This window comes from Manacus candei, unplaced genomic scaffold (genome assembly GCF_025592945.1).
Source record: "Manacus candei isolate 608988 ecotype Guabito, Panama unplaced genomic scaffold, ASM2559294v1 h1tg000050l, whole genome shotgun sequence".
NCBI classification, from domain to species: domain Eukaryota; kingdom Metazoa; phylum Chordata; class Aves; order Passeriformes; family Pipridae; genus Manacus; species Manacus candei.
In genome coordinates this window covers 34449353-34468879 of record NW_026138098.1, presented here as the reverse complement: position 1 = coordinate 34468879, position 19527 = coordinate 34449353, and the positions used below count along the sequence as shown (strand labels likewise).

The 19527-nt window shown below is 52.9% G+C and overlaps 1 protein-coding gene across 2 annotated transcripts in view; it reads left to right on the top strand.

Annotated features, from left to right (window-relative positions):
* Nucleotides 1-5350: 5350 nt before the first annotated feature.
* Nucleotides 5351-19527, top strand: part of UNC5B (unc-5 netrin receptor B) — a 53623-nt gene continuing 39446 nt past the window's right edge. For both annotated transcript variants that reach the window (XM_051800255.1, XM_051800254.1), the window contains exon 1: nucleotides 5351-5585. In XM_051800255.1, coding sequence (XP_051656215.1) covers nucleotides 5513-5585 — 73 coding nt within the window. In that variant the 5' untranslated portion in view covers nucleotides 5351-5512. The remainder of the gene's footprint in view (nucleotides 5586-19527) is intronic.

Genomic DNA, 19527 nt, shown 5'->3' with positions numbered 1-19527 from the left:
GCAAATCCCCAAAGCATCTTCTGGTGGCATTGGGTGCTCACTCCTTCCCTTTGTGTCCATGTGTGCACATGGGGAGCTTTTCCCAGCCACCCAGCCCAGCCCCTCACAAGGGAAAGGATTCATAATATGGATCTTGGTCACCTTGGGAATCACTAATCTCCTAACCAGGATGGCCTGGCCTCAGGGGAGAAGTTTCCACCTCCATCCCCCTGTGGGACAGAGATGCCATGAAGCACCATCCAAGGTGGAGGAGAGAGGTGGCATGAGGGTCTGAAGAGGTATCAGGGAGAGGTGGGGGCTGTTTGTGTCTGCCTCTCCCTTCCACCCAGAGAGTTTTCCATCACGGCTCGAGCTGAAGCCGAGGAGACTCTGGAGTGGGTAGAAAGTGAAGCGCTTTCCCTAATCGAATCACACGCCAGTGTCACTCTGCAAAGCAGAAAAGGAAAGCTCTGCAAAGCAGAAAGGACTTGGGAGCCACTGAACCACAAACACTCCTTCCCTCCCCAGTGCCTCCACGGAGATCCTGCCTCTCTTCTTCTCCATCTCTCACCCATGAATTTGGCTTGGGAGGCAACCAGGACTCAGAGATCCCGTCTTGTCCCCCATGTCCAGTGCAGGGCCTGCACACCAGGTATCCCATCGGCTGGAGGATATGTAAATGGTATTTCATGGTCTTGGTCTTCATCTTGGGGTATTCTGCCCTCTCCAGTTATCCCCCTGACAGCGATGTCTCCCTGGACATGCGTAATGTCCTGCTAGTCAAGGGGGCCTTCTCCATCCTCAGCTCCCGTGAAGATGCTGCATCTTCTCCTGCATCTTGCTCAGCTCCCTCAGGAGTCCCTGCCAGCCCAAGTGTGGAATGTGCAGTGCACAGCATCCCTGTTTGGAGGTGAGGGACAGGACAGCCCCTTGCCTTCACCTCCCTGCTCCAAGGTTAAAGGGGTAACCTGAGGACCCCAGTGTGGGACGAGAGAGCCCATGGAGTGGGGGGAGGAAGGGAGTGTGCCGGGTGTTTCTCCCTCAGAAAGCATGGGAGAAAATTACAGGGAATCATAGAAACATGGAATGGTTTGGGTTCAAAGGCACCTTAAAGATCATCTCATTCCCTGGGCAGGGACACCTTCCACTAGCCCAGGTTGCTCAGAGCCCTGTACAACCTGGCCTTGAACACTTGCAGGGATGGGGCACCAACAGCTTGTCTGGGAAACCTGTGCCAGGGCCTCCCCACCCTCACAGGGAAGAATTTCTGATCTAAATCTCTCCTCTCTTTTAGTTTCAAACAGTTCCCCCTTGTCCTGTCACTACCTGCCCAGGGAAGCTGGCCCATGGTGAACCCAGAGGACATTGATTCCATCCTGGTGCCACCAGCAACAACCTACCCAGCAAAATACCCTGGCCCACCTGTTTTGCAGGAACACCTGCCCTCTCCTCCTCCAACCCTTTTTCTGCCCTGACTCTCCCTGTATTATGGAGAGGAACAAATTCCCTGTCCTTTCCAGGCAGCATCCAGGACTTTTTGGTAGCAGTGACAGCATCCTTGCAGCAAGTCTGTCAGCAGGGATTTCCACAGCCTCCTTCAGTGCTTCCAAAGCTTCCAGGTGAGAAAACTGTCAGTAGCAGGGGAAAAGATAAAATGAATCACTGCTAACCCAGTGTTTACTTTGTGCCAGGGCTCCATCGGTAACAACAAGCTCCCTATAAAATTCCCTCTTTACAAAAAGCAGGGGCATTTCAGCCCAGCTGGATTCCCAGAGGAGGGAGGCAGCTATTTGTGGAGTGAAAGGAGATGTGGTAGGGTGAGCCAGTGAGGAGTAGAAGCCAGGGCATCGGCTGCAGCATCCCAGGGAAAACAAAACTCTGTCTAAGGCTTTTCCATGCTGGGGAAGCCCTTCCCAGTGCCTTCACCCCACGTTATCTGTGGCTTTGCTCTATATCCCCTCTTTTTCTCCCATGTGCAGGTCTTCAGACGCTCTCTTCTTCCTAATGCCTAATCAGGTTGGTGGGATTGGTTGTCCTGATAGCACAGCTGTGGATAATATTATTCAATTTGCCTTGAAGGCCTCTGAACCCCCAAATAGATAAGCACCTCTGGCTAGCCCCCTGGTTAGCTGCCTGTGGCCCTTCTGGCCAATCACAGCTGCAAATAACATCTGGAGGCTTAAAAGAGAATGCTCTTTAAACAAAATAGATAAAAATCATATTTTGCCCCCAATAGAAATTTTTTTGTACCATAAAGATGTCTTGATATCTCGGTGCCACCAAGCCCAGCCTCATCCCAGATCACTGAGGTGTTTAGTGAGGAGCAAGGTCTGAAAGGAAAAGGAACTAACAGGGGGTGTTTCAGCCCACCTAAGGCCTGCTCTGCCTCTAAAGTTTGGGTGGGAAGAGAAACCCACCCCTCCCGTGACGGTGTGGTCAGAGCTGAAGGGCGCCATGACCTCAAATCCCGAACAAGCGAGTCTTTGTCTCACCTCCTGATTATGCTCTGGGAGTTTCCTCTGTTTATTATTCATCTGATTGCCATAGTTTTTAACGCTTTAATGCATCCACCTCCCTTCCTGGTTATGCCAGAGACCCGAATATCCAACCCAGAGAGGTCAGAGGGTCCCTGCTCAGGTGTCATGTGTGTCACCCACCGTTGGGATTTGGGTCCTGCTGCATCCCTGAGTGGGAGCAGTCCCTCCCTGTGCCTGCTGCAGAATGCCAACCCACCCTTTCCCACATGCCAACAGCTTCCCCTTGGCTTCATCCGGCCCTGTCCTTCTGGGGCTGATGACCCTGCCAGGGCAGCTGAGCCCAGTGCAGCTCCTCACACCTCGGATCAGCTGCTGGGAGCTGATTCCCTCTATGCTGGGAATTTGATTGACGCGTTCAGGCCAGGCCATTAGTGGGAAAACGAGGGGTAATATGTAAACACCTGGGAGGAAAAACGGCCCTTTGCCTTAATGATAGTTTGTAGTGTCATGTTTTTCTCAAATTGTGCAATAGGGGTAAGTGAGCCCTTAATTTGCATTGCTTTAAATCATATTTTGAATACCGGGCAATGACAACACCACTCGGTTTAACCCACTCGCGCTCTCTCATTTCTACAGAGAAAAGGCACAAAAGGCACACTCTCCTTCTCAAAGTAGGTGCTCCAAATGTCCACTCTGGCTGGAAAATACCTTAATTTTCCAGTTTATTTTCCCAAAGCTGTCAGTCTCAGCCTCTCTCCAACGCCAGCACTGCTGGGTTTGCATCAGGTGCATCCCTCCCCCTCGCTGCCCAGCCGAGCACTTCCCTTACAGCTTCACTCCCTCGACAGCAATTGGAAATGAGATTTTTTTTTTCCCCCCCGCTCTTCAGCCTTTTCCGGCACGTCCCAGTGCTCTGTAAATACCGGCTCAAGTGCGGCCGGGTGTGAGATGCTCGAGGTGGCACTGCAGGCAGCTGCATGGCCACGAAGTGCAGGTGGCCCAAGCGATGTGCCACGAGTTCCTCCTGTTTTTTGGGGTGTGGCTGGGGCACCCATGGGACTGGCTGAGGGTGAAGGTGGCACCCGGGCAGCAGGAAAAGCTCGTGATGGCTCTGGAAGGTTCCCAAAAGGTGGATTTTCATCTTTGGGGTGATGGTTTGCACGCAACACCCCAATTCCACTGCTGCTCCGTCCCGTCGGGATTCACGCTGCCCCTGCGAAGGCGACGACCAGGCTCAGCCCTGGGAGCAAACCCGCGTCTGGAGCAGCTCGTGGAGCCTGGAGAGCCCCGGCGCCAAACCCACGGCCCCGGTTCCACCGGGCTGGCGGCGGCACAGGCTGTAATTACCGCCTGCCTGCCAGGGCTCCTTCGCCCCCACTGCCCTACCCCGAGGAGCTGAGCAGCTGCCAGCAATTAAAAGTAGTTAGCAGTTCCCATGCTATTTTAACCATTTATAGGCAGCCATGGCAGCCCCTTCCTTAGTGGGAAAGAGTGGATCTTGCTGTCACTCAGCACTGCACAGCCCTGCTTGCACAGATGCCGCTGCAGCACTGCTCTAGCATCGTGTGACTTTGCTGAATTTGGGGTTCTCTCCCCCAAAAAGAGCCTGCTGAGCCCTTTTGCCCCCCTCCACTGAGCAAGGGGCCAGGGTTGGGTTTAAACCCAGCTTGAGGAGGGACTCGCCAGGTGGAAAACTGCAGCCCCAACAAGGTTTACAAACCTGTAAGTTTGTTAACATTTCTTTACAAGAAGGGAGATGTATGGATATCATGGGATCACAAAATGATTTGGGTTGGAAGAGACCTTAGATCATTTAGATCCAATCCCCTGGCATAGGCAGGGACACCTTCCACTATCCCATGTTGTTCCAAGCCCTGTATAACCTGGCCTTCAACACTTCCAGGGATGGGGCAGCCACAGCTTCTCTGGGCAACCTGTGCCACAGCCTCACCACCCTCACAGGCAAGAAATTCCTCCTAACATCTAACCTAAATCTCTCCTCTTTCAGTTTAAAAACATTCCCCCTTGTCCTATCACTACCTGCCCCAGTAAAAAGTCACTCTCCATCCTTTTTATAAGCCCCCTTTAAGTACCAAAAGGCCACGTATCGAGGAGCAGTTGCAGGATACCTCCCTCAGTGTAGGAATTTTATTTTTAATTATTTGTGTGTGTGTGCATATGTTATCTTTATGCTCCTGTGGGTACATCCTGCAGCCTGGATTTTAATGCCCACTCTTGGGAGGGAGGGGGGGGTATAAGAGTACCTGAAGGGAGCTTACAAGAAAGATGGAGAGAGACTTTTTACAAGAGTATGGACAGAACGAGGAGGGGGGAATGCCTTCACACGGCTAGAGAGGAGGTTTGGCTTAGATATTGGGAAGAAAATCTTCCCTGTGAGGACGGTGAGGCCCAGGCACAGGTTGCCCAGCGTAGCTGTGGATGCCACATCCCTGGAAATGTTCAAGGCCGCCAGGCTGGACGGGGCTCTGTGCTGGGCTAGTGGAAGGTGTCCCTGCCCACGGCAGGGGGGTGGAACGAGATGGACTTTCAGGTCGCTTCCAACCCAAAGCATTCCATGATTCCATGATAAGCGTCCATTCCGCCACCCCCCGGCACTCACATCGCAGCAGGACGCGCCGCTTCACTCGTGCAAAGTGTTTTTGCAGGGGGAGGAGGACGCGGCGGGGGACTGGGGGGGGGACTCGGCTCCGAGCGCGTTGCGGGGCTCCCTCTTGTGCCCGCTCGGCCCCACTGCACAGCGGGACCCGCCGCTCCGTGGGTTAACGCGCGTTCCCCACCCCAGCCCCGCAGCCGCTCTCCCGGCCTGGCTCCATCCCCGTATCCCGGGACGGGGCGGGCGGAGGTACCGGGGGAGGGAGGGATGGAGGCTGAGCCCGGTCGCAGCTCATCGCAGGGATGGAGGGCCCCAGGCCCCGCCCCCGGGCCCCGCCCCAGGCCCCGCCCCCCGTGCCGGGCAGCCCGGCAGTGGCGAGGCGGGCGGGCAGCGCTCCGCTCCCGTCCCGATCCCATCCCATCCCGGTCCCGGTCCCGCCGCCATGCCGCCGCCCGCCCTCCGCATCACCCTCCTCCTCCTCCCGCTGCTGCTCCGCCGGGCGCTGGCCGCCGCAGGTAAGGGGGGCACAAGTTTGGAGGGGCTGTGCGGGAGGCTGTAGGGTGGGCAGCGTCCCCCCCCAAAAAAAAGTTCACTGCCGGTTGTGGCGTTCAGCCTTGTGACGCTGAGTTCGTGTTTGTTTTGGTTTTCCTTTAAGATAAAGGCTGAGGGGTTGGCGGGAGGGGAGACTCTCCCTCCGCGCCGTTTGGGGGGGATGCTCGCGGGGGTTGCGGGCTGGCAGCGCCCTCCGCGCTCGGGGGATGCTCCGGGCCGGGGCGGATGGTGCTCCGGGTGGGTGGGAGCTGGCAACGCTCTGCGCTCCGGGGGGGATGCTCCGTGGGGATACGGGCTGGCAGCGTTCTCCAGTCCGGGGGAGATGCTCCGTGGGGAAACGGGCTGGCAGCGCTCTCCGCTCCGGGGGGGATGCTCTGGGGGGATGTGAGCTACCAGCGCCGCTCCCTGCCCGCCTCGCCGTGCCGCTTCCTTATATTTCTCTCTCTCTGTATATATATATATATATATATATATATATTTATTTTTCTTGGCAAAAGCAAAACAAACCCAGCCCTGTTTTTGTAGTATCGCCAGCTGCGATTCCCTGGCGTGTCAAAGAAGTGATTATTGAGCCTGGATTTTCTTTTTAATCTATTTTTTTTATAAATCTGCTTTTTCATAAGCCGAGCCACTGATGGCCAGGCAGCCAAGTGGTCTTTTCCTACGGCTCTTCAAAGTTTCCTGTGCGCAACGCAATCTCGTGATTGAGATGCACTTAAATCCAGCCCTTCCGTCAGTAATCCCTGCCACAGACAAGAAACAGAGGCACCTCTCTCCTGCTGCCCTCTCTCGTTAGGACTCCTGTGATCAAATTCAGCCTTTCAGCTGTGTTTTTCCCCCCACACCCACTCCACAACTCCCGAACATCCTCAGCATCTCGGGACTCTGTCCTTTGTCATCCTCCGGCGGTGGCAAAGCAAAGGTGCCGGGTGTTTATTCTCCAGGTGTAAAAAGACGTGCTCGAGTGTAGAGCTCAGAAGTGGAGCCCCATAAAGTTTGATGGCTTTTAGAGGTTGGAAGAGACCGTAACCGTGATGGGCAGGGTAGTCATCCCCGTGGGAATTCGGGATCTCTCGCTCCCCGCAGCTTCTGGCGAGGGTTTGAGGACACGTTGCAAAGCACAGATCGGTCTTGTTAGGAGTTGAAAGCGTCTCCTGACAAGCTGATTTTCTAGGAAAATGAACCAAGCCTTCTTTTCTGAAGCGTAATTAAGGTGACGAGGAATTTTAGGGAGGGAGTTTAATTAGATTAATATTTTTTCCGCCTCCGCCACACAAAGATCCAGTGTGTTTGGGCGAATGGGAAACAGGAATGGCACTATTGACTTATTCAGTGGCCTGGACGTTCCTGCAGCGGCATCTTCCAGCCGGGAGAAACTCTCCCTCGTTGGGAAGGGAGAGGTTTGAGGGCTGGCAACTGGTGTCCTGCTTGGCTGGGAGCGGTGCCGTGGTGTAGGGATGGGCAGTGAGGGGCCCGGGGGCTCGACATGGCGTGGGATGCTGGGGATGGGTTTGGGAGGGCTGGATTAGCCAGGCTGCTGTGGGGCAGGGTTTGGCTGTGACCAAGCAGTGGGGATGCCGAGGGGAGGGTGAGATGTCACTGGGCTGGTGGTGCAGGACCCCTGTGCCTGGCTCCGTCCTCTTTATTTTTGTGTGCACCGAGTTCACGCAGGGGTTGAAATAAAAGTGGGCAGGAGGGAGGGAGGGAATGAAGGAAAAAAAAAAACAAGTTAAACCTGACCCACCCGGCTCAGTTTGAGCCTGGGGAGCTCTCTCAAGGCACGCTGCTAATCTGGCATATGTATGTCTGCGTATAATAAAGTTTTTAGCTGTAGAGCTATAATTAGTGTTTCTCCAGGAGTGTTGTGTAGAGGTGGCATGTGATGATGCAGAGGAGGCAGCCGAGACCCGGTGATCATCCGCTCCCTTCCCCATCCTTGCCTGGTTTTAAGGAGGGAGGGAGAGCCATCACCTAGAAAACAATTTTCTCTTTTGATAACAGAGAACGTACACATTGTTTGTGTTGGGTTTTGCAATGCAGGGGGAGAAGTGTTGTTTTGGGTGTGGGTCTGAAGCCCAGAAGCAGCTGGTCCACTCATCCATCCCCTGGACTGCTGCTGGGGGAATCCCAGTTCCCAGCACATCCCCCCATCCTGAGCCTGGGGCTTTACCTGCCAGGCTTCCTCCTGCTCCTCTGTGTGCACCTCTGGATAGGAGAAAACTGCGTGAGGATTTGGAGCTTGCTTGAGGTGAGGGTCTTTCCTCGAGGGCTGCACAGAGGCTGCAGAAGGGTGGCTGAAACCCCGAGGGTGATGCTGGAGGGGGGCACTCAGCTGACAAAGGGGTTTGCAGACAGTGTGGCACTGCCATCCTGGTGAAGGACTGTCCTTCCATCCTTCTGCTCTATCACCAGTGGGAAGACACCTGGGGAGGAAGGGATATCAGCATCACTGTGAGCTGTGAGGACAAGTGGTGGCAGGAGGCTGCCTGCCTGCTGCTGCTGTCGGGAGCAGATGGCCAGGGCAGAGCTGCTCCAAGACCTGTTGCTCATCCAATCCTGCCCTTTGGAAGTGGAGGCTTAAGGACAGTAGCATGTGGAAGGATCTGCTCTGGTTTTTTTTGTTTTGTCTCCTTCTCCTGTAGCTGGTTGGTTATGGAGCCTTCTCTCTCCTAGAAGTGGGTGCTCTCTGTGTATGGTAGCAGCAGGGTGAAATACCGAAACAACAACAAAAAAAGGAGAGAAATGGGAAAACACTGATTTAAAGAGGGCAGAATCTCTTGGAAGTGGTAGTTGGGGGGGGGGGGGTAGAGGAGAAATCCAGCTTGTATTTTCTCTGTTTAGAAAGCACAAGCACATGGCTGCTGACCCTGTAAGGAGCTTGGAGAGTCCATCTGTGTCCTTTATCTCCCTGCTTTGTATATCCCATGGGTCCTTTTGATGCTGTGCATGCTGGTTCCCTTTCCATCCCTGTCCTAGCTGTACAGGAATAATATATATAAAAAATATCTAAAAAACAGATCTGTATTTTGGGTCAGTTAAGCGAGCCAAGATGCTTCAAGGAGCTTGGTTTTCCTTCCATTTCTAGCAGTGGCAGCACTTTTAAATCCTCAGCCCCACAGCTCTCTCCCTCCCAGTGTGTTTGGGGCCAGAGGATCATCCTGCCAGCCTCGTAGGTTATCGGGAGAGTCCTGAGCTGGGCTTTGCTGGGCCAAGCCAGGCTGGCAGGTGGGTGCCAGGAAGGCAGCAGGAAGGCTGGGAGGTGAGGGTGGAAGGGGCTGTATGGAGTCTGTGAGGAGTTCATTACAGCAGATGTTGGTGCCATAAAGCCACAGGTTCCTGCTGTTTCCTATTCACTTATATCCTCCCGGCTTTAGCGATGCTAATGCGAGTGAAAACATTTGCTGGAGCAGGAGAGAGGGGGGGAAATAAATCATCAGCCCATCCCCTCTGCCCCCTCCTGCCATCCCACTCGTTCACCATGGGAAGGGGGGATTATCAGGGCTGTGGGGGATGCCTGAGCTGCTCACTGGCTGCCATCGGCCCCTCCGTGGCATTTTAAGGCCCACTGGCTCCAAGTTTGGTTTTCCATAATATGCAAAGCTGTAATTTGCTGTAATCAGTTGTATTGTGCAAGACACCCCTGCCTGTGAGTCACAGCACGGTGGCACCAAGCTGACAGAGCCCTGGCCCATGGGGTGCTGGGGTCTGTGAGGGGACCTGTGTCTGGTGACACGGAGACTTGTTTCTCCTGGAGCTTCCATCCCTGGAAGTGTTCAGGGCCAGGTTGGATAGAGTCCTGGGCAGTCCAGTCTAGTGAGAGGTGTCCTTGCCTGTGGCAAGGGGGTTGGAACTAGATGAACTTTAGGGTTCCTTCCAACCCAAAGCATTTTGTGATTCCTGCTGCGCATCCTGGGCTGAAGGGACCTTGGCCAATCCTTCCCTGGGACTGCCAGAGCTCAGAACCTTAAGGAAAAAAAACCACCCAAGCAAACCAGAGCCTTCATGGTGTCCCAGGATTGGTGAACCAGTAGCTTTTGAGTGATGTGTCTCCTCACGTTAGGCTGGAGCATTGGAAAAAATCCTGTATGACCTGCACTAGGACTGGGAATTGCAGAGCTTTGGCTCGGGAGAGGCAGAAAGCCCCATAGAGCTGCTCTGGCTTCACACCCACCCTCCCAGGGACCTCTCTTGGTGGGAGCCTGGAGGCCTCTCGCTGGATGCAGCACCCTCCCTAACACTCCCTAAATCCTCCCTCTCCCTGTCCCTGCAGCCCTGCAGGCTTGGCTGATGCTTGGATTTTTACTGTCGAGGCAGCTCTGGAGTGCGGGTTTCCTTTTAGCTTCACGCTGGGGCTCCCTGCACAGAGAGTGATGTTGTTCTTGAGGGTCCCAGCTGGGTTTTGGGATAAATCAGTTTTGGTCCCATTGCGGAGCAAAGTGCTAAAACGGGGGAGGCTGGGGATTCAGAAGGCAAGCAAGCATCCCAAAGGCTGCACAGAGTATTATTTTTGAAGCCTCCTGGTTTTTCGGAGGCCTGACTCACGGCGCAGGAATGCGCTGGGCTGGCAGCCCCAGACCTGCTCCTCGGAGGGGAAGAGCTGCCGTCCCCTCCTCCTCCTCCGGAGCCCGTTCCCGTCCCAAACTGCTGGGCTGGGCTGGTAGCAGCCACATGTTTGCTGAGCTTGGATTTTTAGGGTGTTTTTCTTTTTTTTTATCCCTCTGCTATTTGCCTTTTTTTTTTTCCCTGGTTTTCTTTTTTCCATGTAGGGGCTCAAAACCCCATTTTTTTTTTATTTCTGCTGGGGAGGCTCAGCAGCTCTGGATCTCCTCGGCTGCATGGAGGTGAGGGAAAGGCAGTCGGAGCCCTGAGATCTAATGCCAGCCAAGCTGGGAAAGGCTGGGCAAAGCCACGCTGGAAAACGAGGAAAGGGAAGGGAAGGGAAGCAGGAATTATTTAGCACGGGGCTTGCTCCAGCGTGTCCTGCACTCTGCCTTTAATCTCCTGCGAGTCCCTCCCTGCTGCAGCCCAGCATGGCCCCGCTCGAGTCTCCTCTGCTCTCTGCTGCCTTGGGTGGCTTCTCCCACTTTTTGGGGGGCTGTTCCCAGTTTCAGTGGGCTTCCTGAGACCCACACAGACGTGTCACAGCTGGGTTAGGTTTGGAGTGAAACGCCTGAGGCGATGGGGCCCCAAACTGGGGGTGCAGGCACTGCTGCCTGGTGTAACTGGGGGGGTGTTGAAGCTGTAAGCCTTGAACAGAACTCTTGATGGCCAGGGGTGCATCTTGGGGTGAGTCTGGTAGAGGGACTGTGATGACAAGTTTGGCTCCCTGTGTCCCTGCAGGTAGCCCAGTGTTTCTCTGTGGAGCCCACCACGGGGAAATTCAGGTAGGGGAAAAAGCATGGAAGCAAAGCAATCCCCATGTCACTGGGATGCTCAGCAGCAGGCAGGCTGTCTTACAGCTTGAGGGGGGGAAAGCGTGGTTTTTCTTCGTTGTGAACTCTCCTTCCCATCTTTCCCTGGGCTTTGCCAGGCTCCTTCCCTTCCTGCCTACCTGGAGCACACATGGAGGCCTCTGTGTCTTCTCTCCTCCTGCTTCAGCCCCTCTTCACTGGGGATTGATGGCCAAGCTCAAGCTCATTTAGGTGCTGGGAAATATTCCCTTTCCAGCTAGTTCCTTGCTGACATGGCTCTTTGCTGGGGGAGGAGGAATTACCAGGTCCCAAGCCCTGGGCATGGCTGTGGAGCCACGTGGGGTATAAGCATGGGGATGGCAGTGGCACAGGAGTCCCAAAATTGGACTGTGACCATGACATAAAGTTTCCTCCTGGAGCTGAATTTATCCAGGTGAAATATGTATCAGGAGCTGCATCCCATTACCTGCCACACAGGGCTTGGTCTGGATGGATGGGGTTGACATAGCCCCCCAGATTTAAAAATCAAATGGTTTTGAGCTATTTTCCCCCTTTGGCTTTGCTTGTTGTGTCAGTTTAAGGCAGTGCTGGTGTGTTGTGTTGTTTGTTGTCTTTTCTCATACCCTGGGAGATGAAGGACATGAGTTGAGACACTGATATTATTACTTAAGAGTAATAATATACCTGGTTGTACAAGGAGAAAACTGAGCGGAGCTTTTCTCTCCTGGCATTTTGGGCCTGTACTGTCCCTTTCCTTGGGGGAGTGAGTCCCTTCAGGTGAGGAACAAGACCTGTACAGATTTGTGGGAGTCTCCCTTTGCACCACAATCTGTCTGCAGCAGTCCATAATATCATACCTAGAGCACGGCTGCCCTTGCTTCTCTCCCCAGTTTATTCCCATATCTTATGGGAATAAAGGAGAAGGAGGAAAAGCACCACAAGCCATCCCTTCCCAGCTGGAATACCCAGGGCTGTGAGCACAGGCTGCCACCCTAATCGGTACAACCCTCTCATGGAGCCAGACACAAAAGTCAGATCCCAGCATCTCTCATGCTTCTGGGGGGTCCCGCCAGGGTGGTTTCCATAAAGACCCCATGAATAACCTTTGCTGCCCCCCAGCTCCCCTCCTTCACAAGCTTACTCCGAGTGCCAAAGCTGAGGGATTGTTTCCCTTTGAAAGAGCGTGGAAAATCCCATTTTGAGATGTTTAATGCGTATTAGATCCATCTGCCTTCCTCTGGAGCGGGGCCACCGCAGGAGGAGAGGTGAGGACATCCCAGTGCAGATGGGTGGGCTTTGGGGCCCTGCAGGAGTATCCCCAGCTGGAGAATCCATGCAGGTGGATAGCATGGGATGCCGGAAAGAGGTGTGGGGAGTGAAAAAAACCCTGCAAAGCTTCCGTAGAAGTGGAGAAATGCTCTTGATATTGATGTTGCTGCAGGCACAGGGTTTTTTTGGGTGCTTTGGCTTGTCCTAGGGATGAGTTTCAGCACACCTTGATCTATTGGACCAAATGGCTGTCCAGGTGCAGGTAAAACGTGTGTGAGAAGGTTTGAGTGCAGGATGGGGCATGAGGAATGCTCCTATAAGGCACAAGGATGCTCCTCCCCACTGGGCATCCCTCCCTGTTGGAGTCGTGTGGGGACGGACGTGGTGGCTGTTAAAGGGTGGGAGATGAGGGCACAGCTGAGATGAGAGCAAGATTTTCTTCACCCAGACTTTGTACTGCTGTTCCTTTGTGAGCCTTCCCTTTGTGGACCAACTCTCATCCCTGGGAGCTGCCACTGGCGTGGAAGTGACCCCTGATTGCTCCCTTCTCGCCACGCTCCCTCCTCTTCAACAGCATTGAAATGCCTCTGCAGGTCCTCTTCCAGGATTTAAACAAGGAGCAGCACCTTTGGGTGGGCTCCTGGATGCACCTACACTTCCTGGGGCAGTGACAGGGAGGCATGAGACGTGTCAGACCATAGCCAGGCTTCCCGGCCGGGTGGCTTGCGGAGGCGGGAGGCTATTAAAGGGTTGTGCTGCATCGTATAGCGTGGGAGCTTTCCTTAGGCAGGAGGTTGGAGAGCCCAGAAACTCCTCGGGACAGATTTAAATGGGAGAAGGGACACGCCTGGGATGCAATATTGCCGTCAGCAAGTGTCCTCAATGCTTTCTAGGCTGTGAGGTTTGGGGCACACGTGGGCACATCCACCCAGCCGTGGTTGAAGGCACCAGGGTGGTCCTCAGTGGAAGACCTTGCTTCACTGACCGTCCAGTTTTCCAGTGGACTCACATGATATCTGGGAAACTGGAATACTTCCTTCAGGTGATGGTGACTGCTGTTTGGAGGACTGAGAGCAACTGGAATGGAGGACAGTCCCATGGTTGGCAAGATGGTGTTTTGTCAGAGGTTGGACTCGATGACCCTGGAGGTCTTTTCCAACCTTAATGATTCTGTGATTCTGTAACAGGGTTTTATGGAATAAAGTTCATTCCTCTGGGTTGATGCCTCCCTGCCATCATTGTGGGGTGTGCCCTCCCTTCTCATGGTCTGTGAGCAGGGGCTGATCTCCCCCTGTGGAGACCTCGCCGTCCTATGCCATCACCCAGCTGCGTTATTGGCTCCATCTGTTTGGGTTGGCTTGAAGAACAGAAGGAGGGTGTTTTCCAGCAGCCAGAAAGTGGTTGCTATTTAAAACAACTGAAAAAAAAAAAAATAATGTGGTCTGCTGCTTCCTTTTCATCTGTGGAGCCGAGCAAGCGTCCCCACCCTCACCTGAAGGGGCATCTCTGAAGGCTTTGCAGGGCCCTGCAAGTGAAGGTAGTAATTAGTGCTGGTCATGAGGGTGGATCTGCAGTGTGGCCAGGCTGTCTGCTGTGGGCTGGCCTGGGGCCATCACTGCCCAGGTGTGGGATCCAGCAGCCTCCCTCCACCCCTGTTTATCCCAAACAGGCTGGGGGTGCAACCTTTGCCTCCCCACTGCCGCAGCTCTTTTTGCAGTTGCTGGATGTTGCTATGGTGTTCCTGCACTGGAATATTATTTTTGAAGGTTTTTCTTTCCCACTTTGACAGATGTGAAATGTAGAGACAGGCTTAAAATGAAAGCATGGCTCCTCGAGTCCAATTACGCAGCAATTAAAAGTAATCAGCGGTCTGGGTCGCTGTGCCGGAGACGGGGTTCACTGAAGGGTTTTCTCTTCCAGCTTATCTTGGAGAAGCTTAAATGTCTGTCTCTTCTGCTGTCTGGGACCTGACTGGGGGACATTCCGTAGAGCGGGCCAAGTATTGCTGGAAGTCTGAATTAGGCTGGAATTAAGCTGTTCCCAGTGCTCCCAGCTCCTCGCTGGGATGTCCCTACACAGCTCTGTAGGGTCTCCTCTGAGTTGCATCGGTCTGTGTTTAGGGGACAAGGATTTGGTGACGTGGTATCACTGCTGGGTGCACGCCCAAGTCTGTCACCATTGCCAGGGCCACTTTGGGCTGGAAAGAAGAGGAGGTGGCATTTTGGGCTCTCCTTCCACGTCCATCTGCGCGTGTCCGCCAGGTCTGCGGTTCCGCTCGTCCTCCCCTGGCCCTCAGGAAGAGATGCTGACTCAGTTGTGGAAGCAGGTTTTCCTGCAGGACGCCTGATTCCCCTTGCACATCATTTTGGCTGCTTTTCTGCAGTCAGAGCCTTGCAAATGCCTCTTTCCGTGCTCCGGCGTCGGCACTAAAGGGATTTGTTTCGGGAGAGGGGATTTGGCTGTGGAGCTGAGCAGCACAGAGCTGCTCGGGTGACCGGGATCCTGAGTGTGAGGAAGTGGGGTGTGGGCTGCCAAGGGCTATAAAACTGACTTTCTTCCCCTTTTCAGTCCCTCTTTTTGGTTTTTTTTTTCCATTAATGTCTGTGCTAAATCATTTGCTACTGGTGAATGACTAGTTTTGGATTTCAGGACTTAGAAGCCTACTGGTTAATCCCTATCCTGGGTTGTGGGTCCTTCAGCTACCCTGACACACACACACATATATATATATATATATATATTATATATATAAAATATACATGTGTGTATATATATATAAAACAGGGCATTGAGGCACATACTTCAGACTCTAAAATTTATACACCAAGATAAAAACGTTGGCTGTGCCCAAAGCTGGAAAAGCTAGATCCAAAAGCTGGGAAGAGGGTTGGGCTCTGTTTGGGCTGAACAATGACTAACCAGAGCTGAGTTTTTAAAACAAATGCTTGGGATAAACTGGTTATGCAAACTGGGGCGAATTGGGCAGGTTCCTTTGTAGTTTATAGCAAAACCCTGGGAGTCTGGGGCGTGTTGGGGCTGGTCCTGCCGGGGATGGAAAAACCCACACGCCGGCTTTGCAGATGGGGTCGCAGCCTATGGTGAAGGATCCTGAGGGATAAGCAGTAGGGGAAGCCACAGGTTACTGCAGGGCCTCATCTGTCCAGCTAAAACCTTGAGTAATGCTGATCCTAAACACAGAACAGGTCAAAAATAGAGATTTTTTTTTTTTAAAGTGTGGTTTTTAATACCTGCTGAGGGGAATTCATGCTGTGCCCAGCTCCAAGAAGCTGTCAGGCTTGCTGGTCCTGTGCTGCTGAAAATATACAAATTCAGAGGATTTGGGGGTTTTTTTTTGCCCCGGGGTTGGTGGCCGGGAGGGTGGTGTGGGGCACACAGGCACTCCAGCAATGCTCGATATGCCTTGGGAAGGCAGTCGGGCTCACAGACCACAAGGCTTCTGGTTTCCATCACAGCCGGTGCTGTTTTGGCCAGGGGCATCCGTCCATCCATCCGTCCATCCATCCATCCATTCCACACCCTCCCAGGCTCCGCAAGGCCTCCTCTCCACTGCAGTGCTTTGGGGACACGGGGAGAAAGAAGCAGGTCTGAGCACCCCTGTGAATTTTTAACCTCAAGGGCTGGGGGAAGGTGAGGCCTCGCTTTTCACGAGGGCAAACTAATGCTCCATAAAAATCCCTCTTACTGCTTCCCACTGGATTGGTCTGGGCTGAACAAAAACCAGCTTAGGCTGCCGTAGTCATTTTGAGGGGGGAAAAGCCTGGCTGCTGGATGAAGCAGAAAATGAGATGAAAACTGCCTAACAGGAAGATAAAAGATGATTTTTGCACAGAGGGAGGGGAAAAGAGGAGGAGAAGTTGCTGCTTAACCCTGAGCATTCCTCTGACCACTGGCACTGCTGCACCCGCTTGCCATCCCTGCATCCCAAAGGCATGCTGTTGTTCCTGTCTTCTGCAGAGGGATGAGGTTGGATGTGGTCCCTGGCTGGCTGGGGAAGGAAAAGCTTCCCTTGTAGAGTGGCTCCTTGTTGTGCAGGCACTTGCTGCCCCCCTCCCTTTCCATCTCCGCATCCCAGTGACATGCTAGCTCTGTTTCCATCAGTATTTATGGACTGGCTATAAGGGGACGCAGCGGATCCAGCCGGGATGTTAATGACCCCTGCACGGAACAGCAAAGCCCACTTAGCAGTCTCGGCCGAGGGGTTTTACTGCAGCCTCTCCCGCTCCACCTGTGCCCGTCTCCTTCCCTCGGAGAGGGATGGGAAGCGCTGTCGGCACCGTTCCTCGCTTAAAGAGAAAAGGGCCCTGGTTTGTGTGCCACAGGGAGGCGGGGGAAGGAGAGCGTGTGTGGAAGGTTTAGGGGGGAGAATGCAAACCATATGTTTCTGCAAGGGTCGAGTTGCAGAGCTAAAACCAGCAGGGAAGCCAAGGAAGCCAGAATCCTGCAGTTTGGCTGCGCTTTGCATCCCGGTAGGTGTGGAGGGGTTGTCCAACGTGGCCTAGCAAAGGATGATTTAGCAAAGTAAACCCACACTAAGAGATGATTTGGGTCCCTGTCCAGTGTATTTAGGGCTGGGGTCCAGGGCTGTTTCCAAGCCTTGGGGTTCCTATAAATAAACAACAAGGATGCTGGGAAGAAGCTCCTCTGGGTTGTCCTGAGTTCATGGTGTTTGCAAGCCTGACAGGAAGAAATTTTTGCTGGGAAGGGAGTGCCTGCAGCCTGCTGGAAAAGCAAGGGTGATGTGCCCTGCACCATGGCTGTCCTTGCAGTCTCCTTTTAGCTATAGAGAGGCAAGTCAGAGGAAAAGGTCTGCTTTCCCTTCTCAGAGTGGAAAATGTTCTGTGCAGGCAGCCTGGAGAGTTGTGCAGACATCGGACCCGAGCGATGTGAGCTGGATGAAAGTGCTTTTAAAAAGAAATCCGAAGACAGGAAGGAGCGCCGAGGTCTCCCAGCAAACTTTTTTAGCTGGGAGACATCTTTTGTTTCCAAAACTAAAGGCACGGAGACAGTATGTGCTTCCCCAACCGGCTCCACGGAGCTGTTTGCAACCTGTCAGCTTGGTAACCATCTGCTCTCAGCCCATGGGGACCGAGCTCTATGTGGGACACGGGAGGAGGGAGGCACTGCCGTGACCCCCAGGAGTGGCTGTGGGCTCCAGCCCCTCGTCCAAAGGGACCACAGGGCACAGCATCACCTTGTCCCCCACACCAAGAGGAGCTCCTGTGCCAAAGATACAAAAAATCCCCACGGATTTATCTTTTGGCTGGATGGCTTCTGTGTTTTTTTTCAGTTGCTGTTTGTTTGTTTGGGGGGGGGGAGGGGATTTCTTTTTTTAGCTTGATTTCCTATAAAAATCCAGACTTTTTTTTTTTCCCTTTCCTGTCGTGCTGTTTGTGTGTCTGCATCCCTCCCCCTCTGACTCAGAAGGAGATGTCTCGTAATTAAGCGCCCGCCTGATTAGGAAATTAGCAATAAAGTTTTTATCTAGGCGAGCTAGTCGGCCAGTGAGAGGGATCTATTAATATCCCACTAAAAAAAAACAAAAACCCAACCCAAAACATCAACAGCATAACACTTTCCACCTACTATTGGGGAACGCAAAACGCCACGTGGGTGGGAGCATTTGGAGCAGATCTATAGGAAAACAGGTTTTGCTCGGCTGCTCGAGGGACCACGGCGTACAAGCTGGGATGTGGGGTACCTGGAAACACGTGAAGGACTGAGGAAAAAGTTGGAAAAACCTTAGGCAAGGTGAGGGAAGAGCTGAAGGCTGCTGTCAGGGCATGGCAAAAGGCATTTGTTGGCAGGTGACCTTTATTTGAAGGAAATGATCCTTTGCTAATGATGTTTGAGATGGCAAGGGAAGCGGGAGAAGAGCATCCCATGCCCTGGTCAGTGGGGGGGGGTTGTGGAAGGAAGGGTGGGCTTCCTTGCAGGCTAGACACGGGCTTTGGATGGAATCCCTTGGCATGGTGGATGTGGTGTAGTTACTTGGGACTCATTTTGCCACCATGTGTGTAGAAAAAAGGGAGTTAAAAGGGCATTTATGTCAATCACGGGGCCTAAAGTTTGGAGGAGTTTGGGTTATCTCTGGGTCAAGAGAATGGTGCAGCTTTGGCTTTTCGTGTTTTTGGGGAGCAGGAGTCCCTGACCTCTCTGAAAAGGGAGCATCAAGGGGAAAGATGGGGGAGAAAAAAAGGATCTTCCATTGATATGATTCCAGCTGCCGCTGCAGGTCCTGAAGGTCTCCCCAGGGTTTGATCTGGCTGGTATTTGTCCCTAGGGAAGTGCCATAGTAAACCTGGCCCTTGCTTCACTGGCTCATCCCAACCAAGCTGCCCAGGAGATGCTTTAATCCAAGAGAAGCTGAGTCTGGGGAAGGGCTCAGGTCAGTTGGGTGGGGAAATGAGTCCCTGTCCTATTGCAGAGTTCCCTGGGATTTAAACCACATTATTTGCAGACATAGGCTCTTAATGCAGTGCAGGAGAAGGCTTGGAAAACCATGACAAGGTTCTCAAGAAGCTGGTGAAAACAAGAAACTGGAGCTAGGAAAGGAAAAGTGTGTTTTTATTCCAGGACAGGGATGTTTATTCCAGATAATGCAGAGAGATGGCATCTCTTTTAATTTAAAAAAAAAAAAAAAAGGGAAAAAAAGGAAAAACAACCTCTATTTTGAGGCTGCTGAGAAAGTGACTGCCCCTTGTGATGTTTCACAGCTGAGATCATTTCTGGCTGAGTGAATCCGCTCTGGAGGTTTTAGGCTCGATCTGTATGGGTGAGCTCAGAATCTGAATTTTTATGAGGCAGTGGCGGGGTAAATCTCAATAATTTTGGGCCAAAAAATAAAATAAAGCTGCGAAGATGCATCAGTGAAGAAAAGACTGTCATGTTTTGGGGTGAATCGTGATCTGGAGCTGCTCTGCTGTGAGGGAAACAAGAAGCGAGCGTTTGCTGAGAGAACACGAGCAAAAGCTGGAAGGAATTACTCTTCTTTTCAGAAATAGGTAATAGACATCATTTTTGGAGTAATTAAATTTCACAAGTGCTAATTCAGGACGAAATTTAGTCTGTTCACTGTACTGCAGACTTTGGGAGAAGATATGAAGTCCGAGGCAATGCAGGCTGCCTGTGGGAGTGACTGAGGCTCGGAGCAGGGCTTTAATTTCAGCGCTGTATCAGTGTAATAGTGTTGTTTATAAGCTTCTCT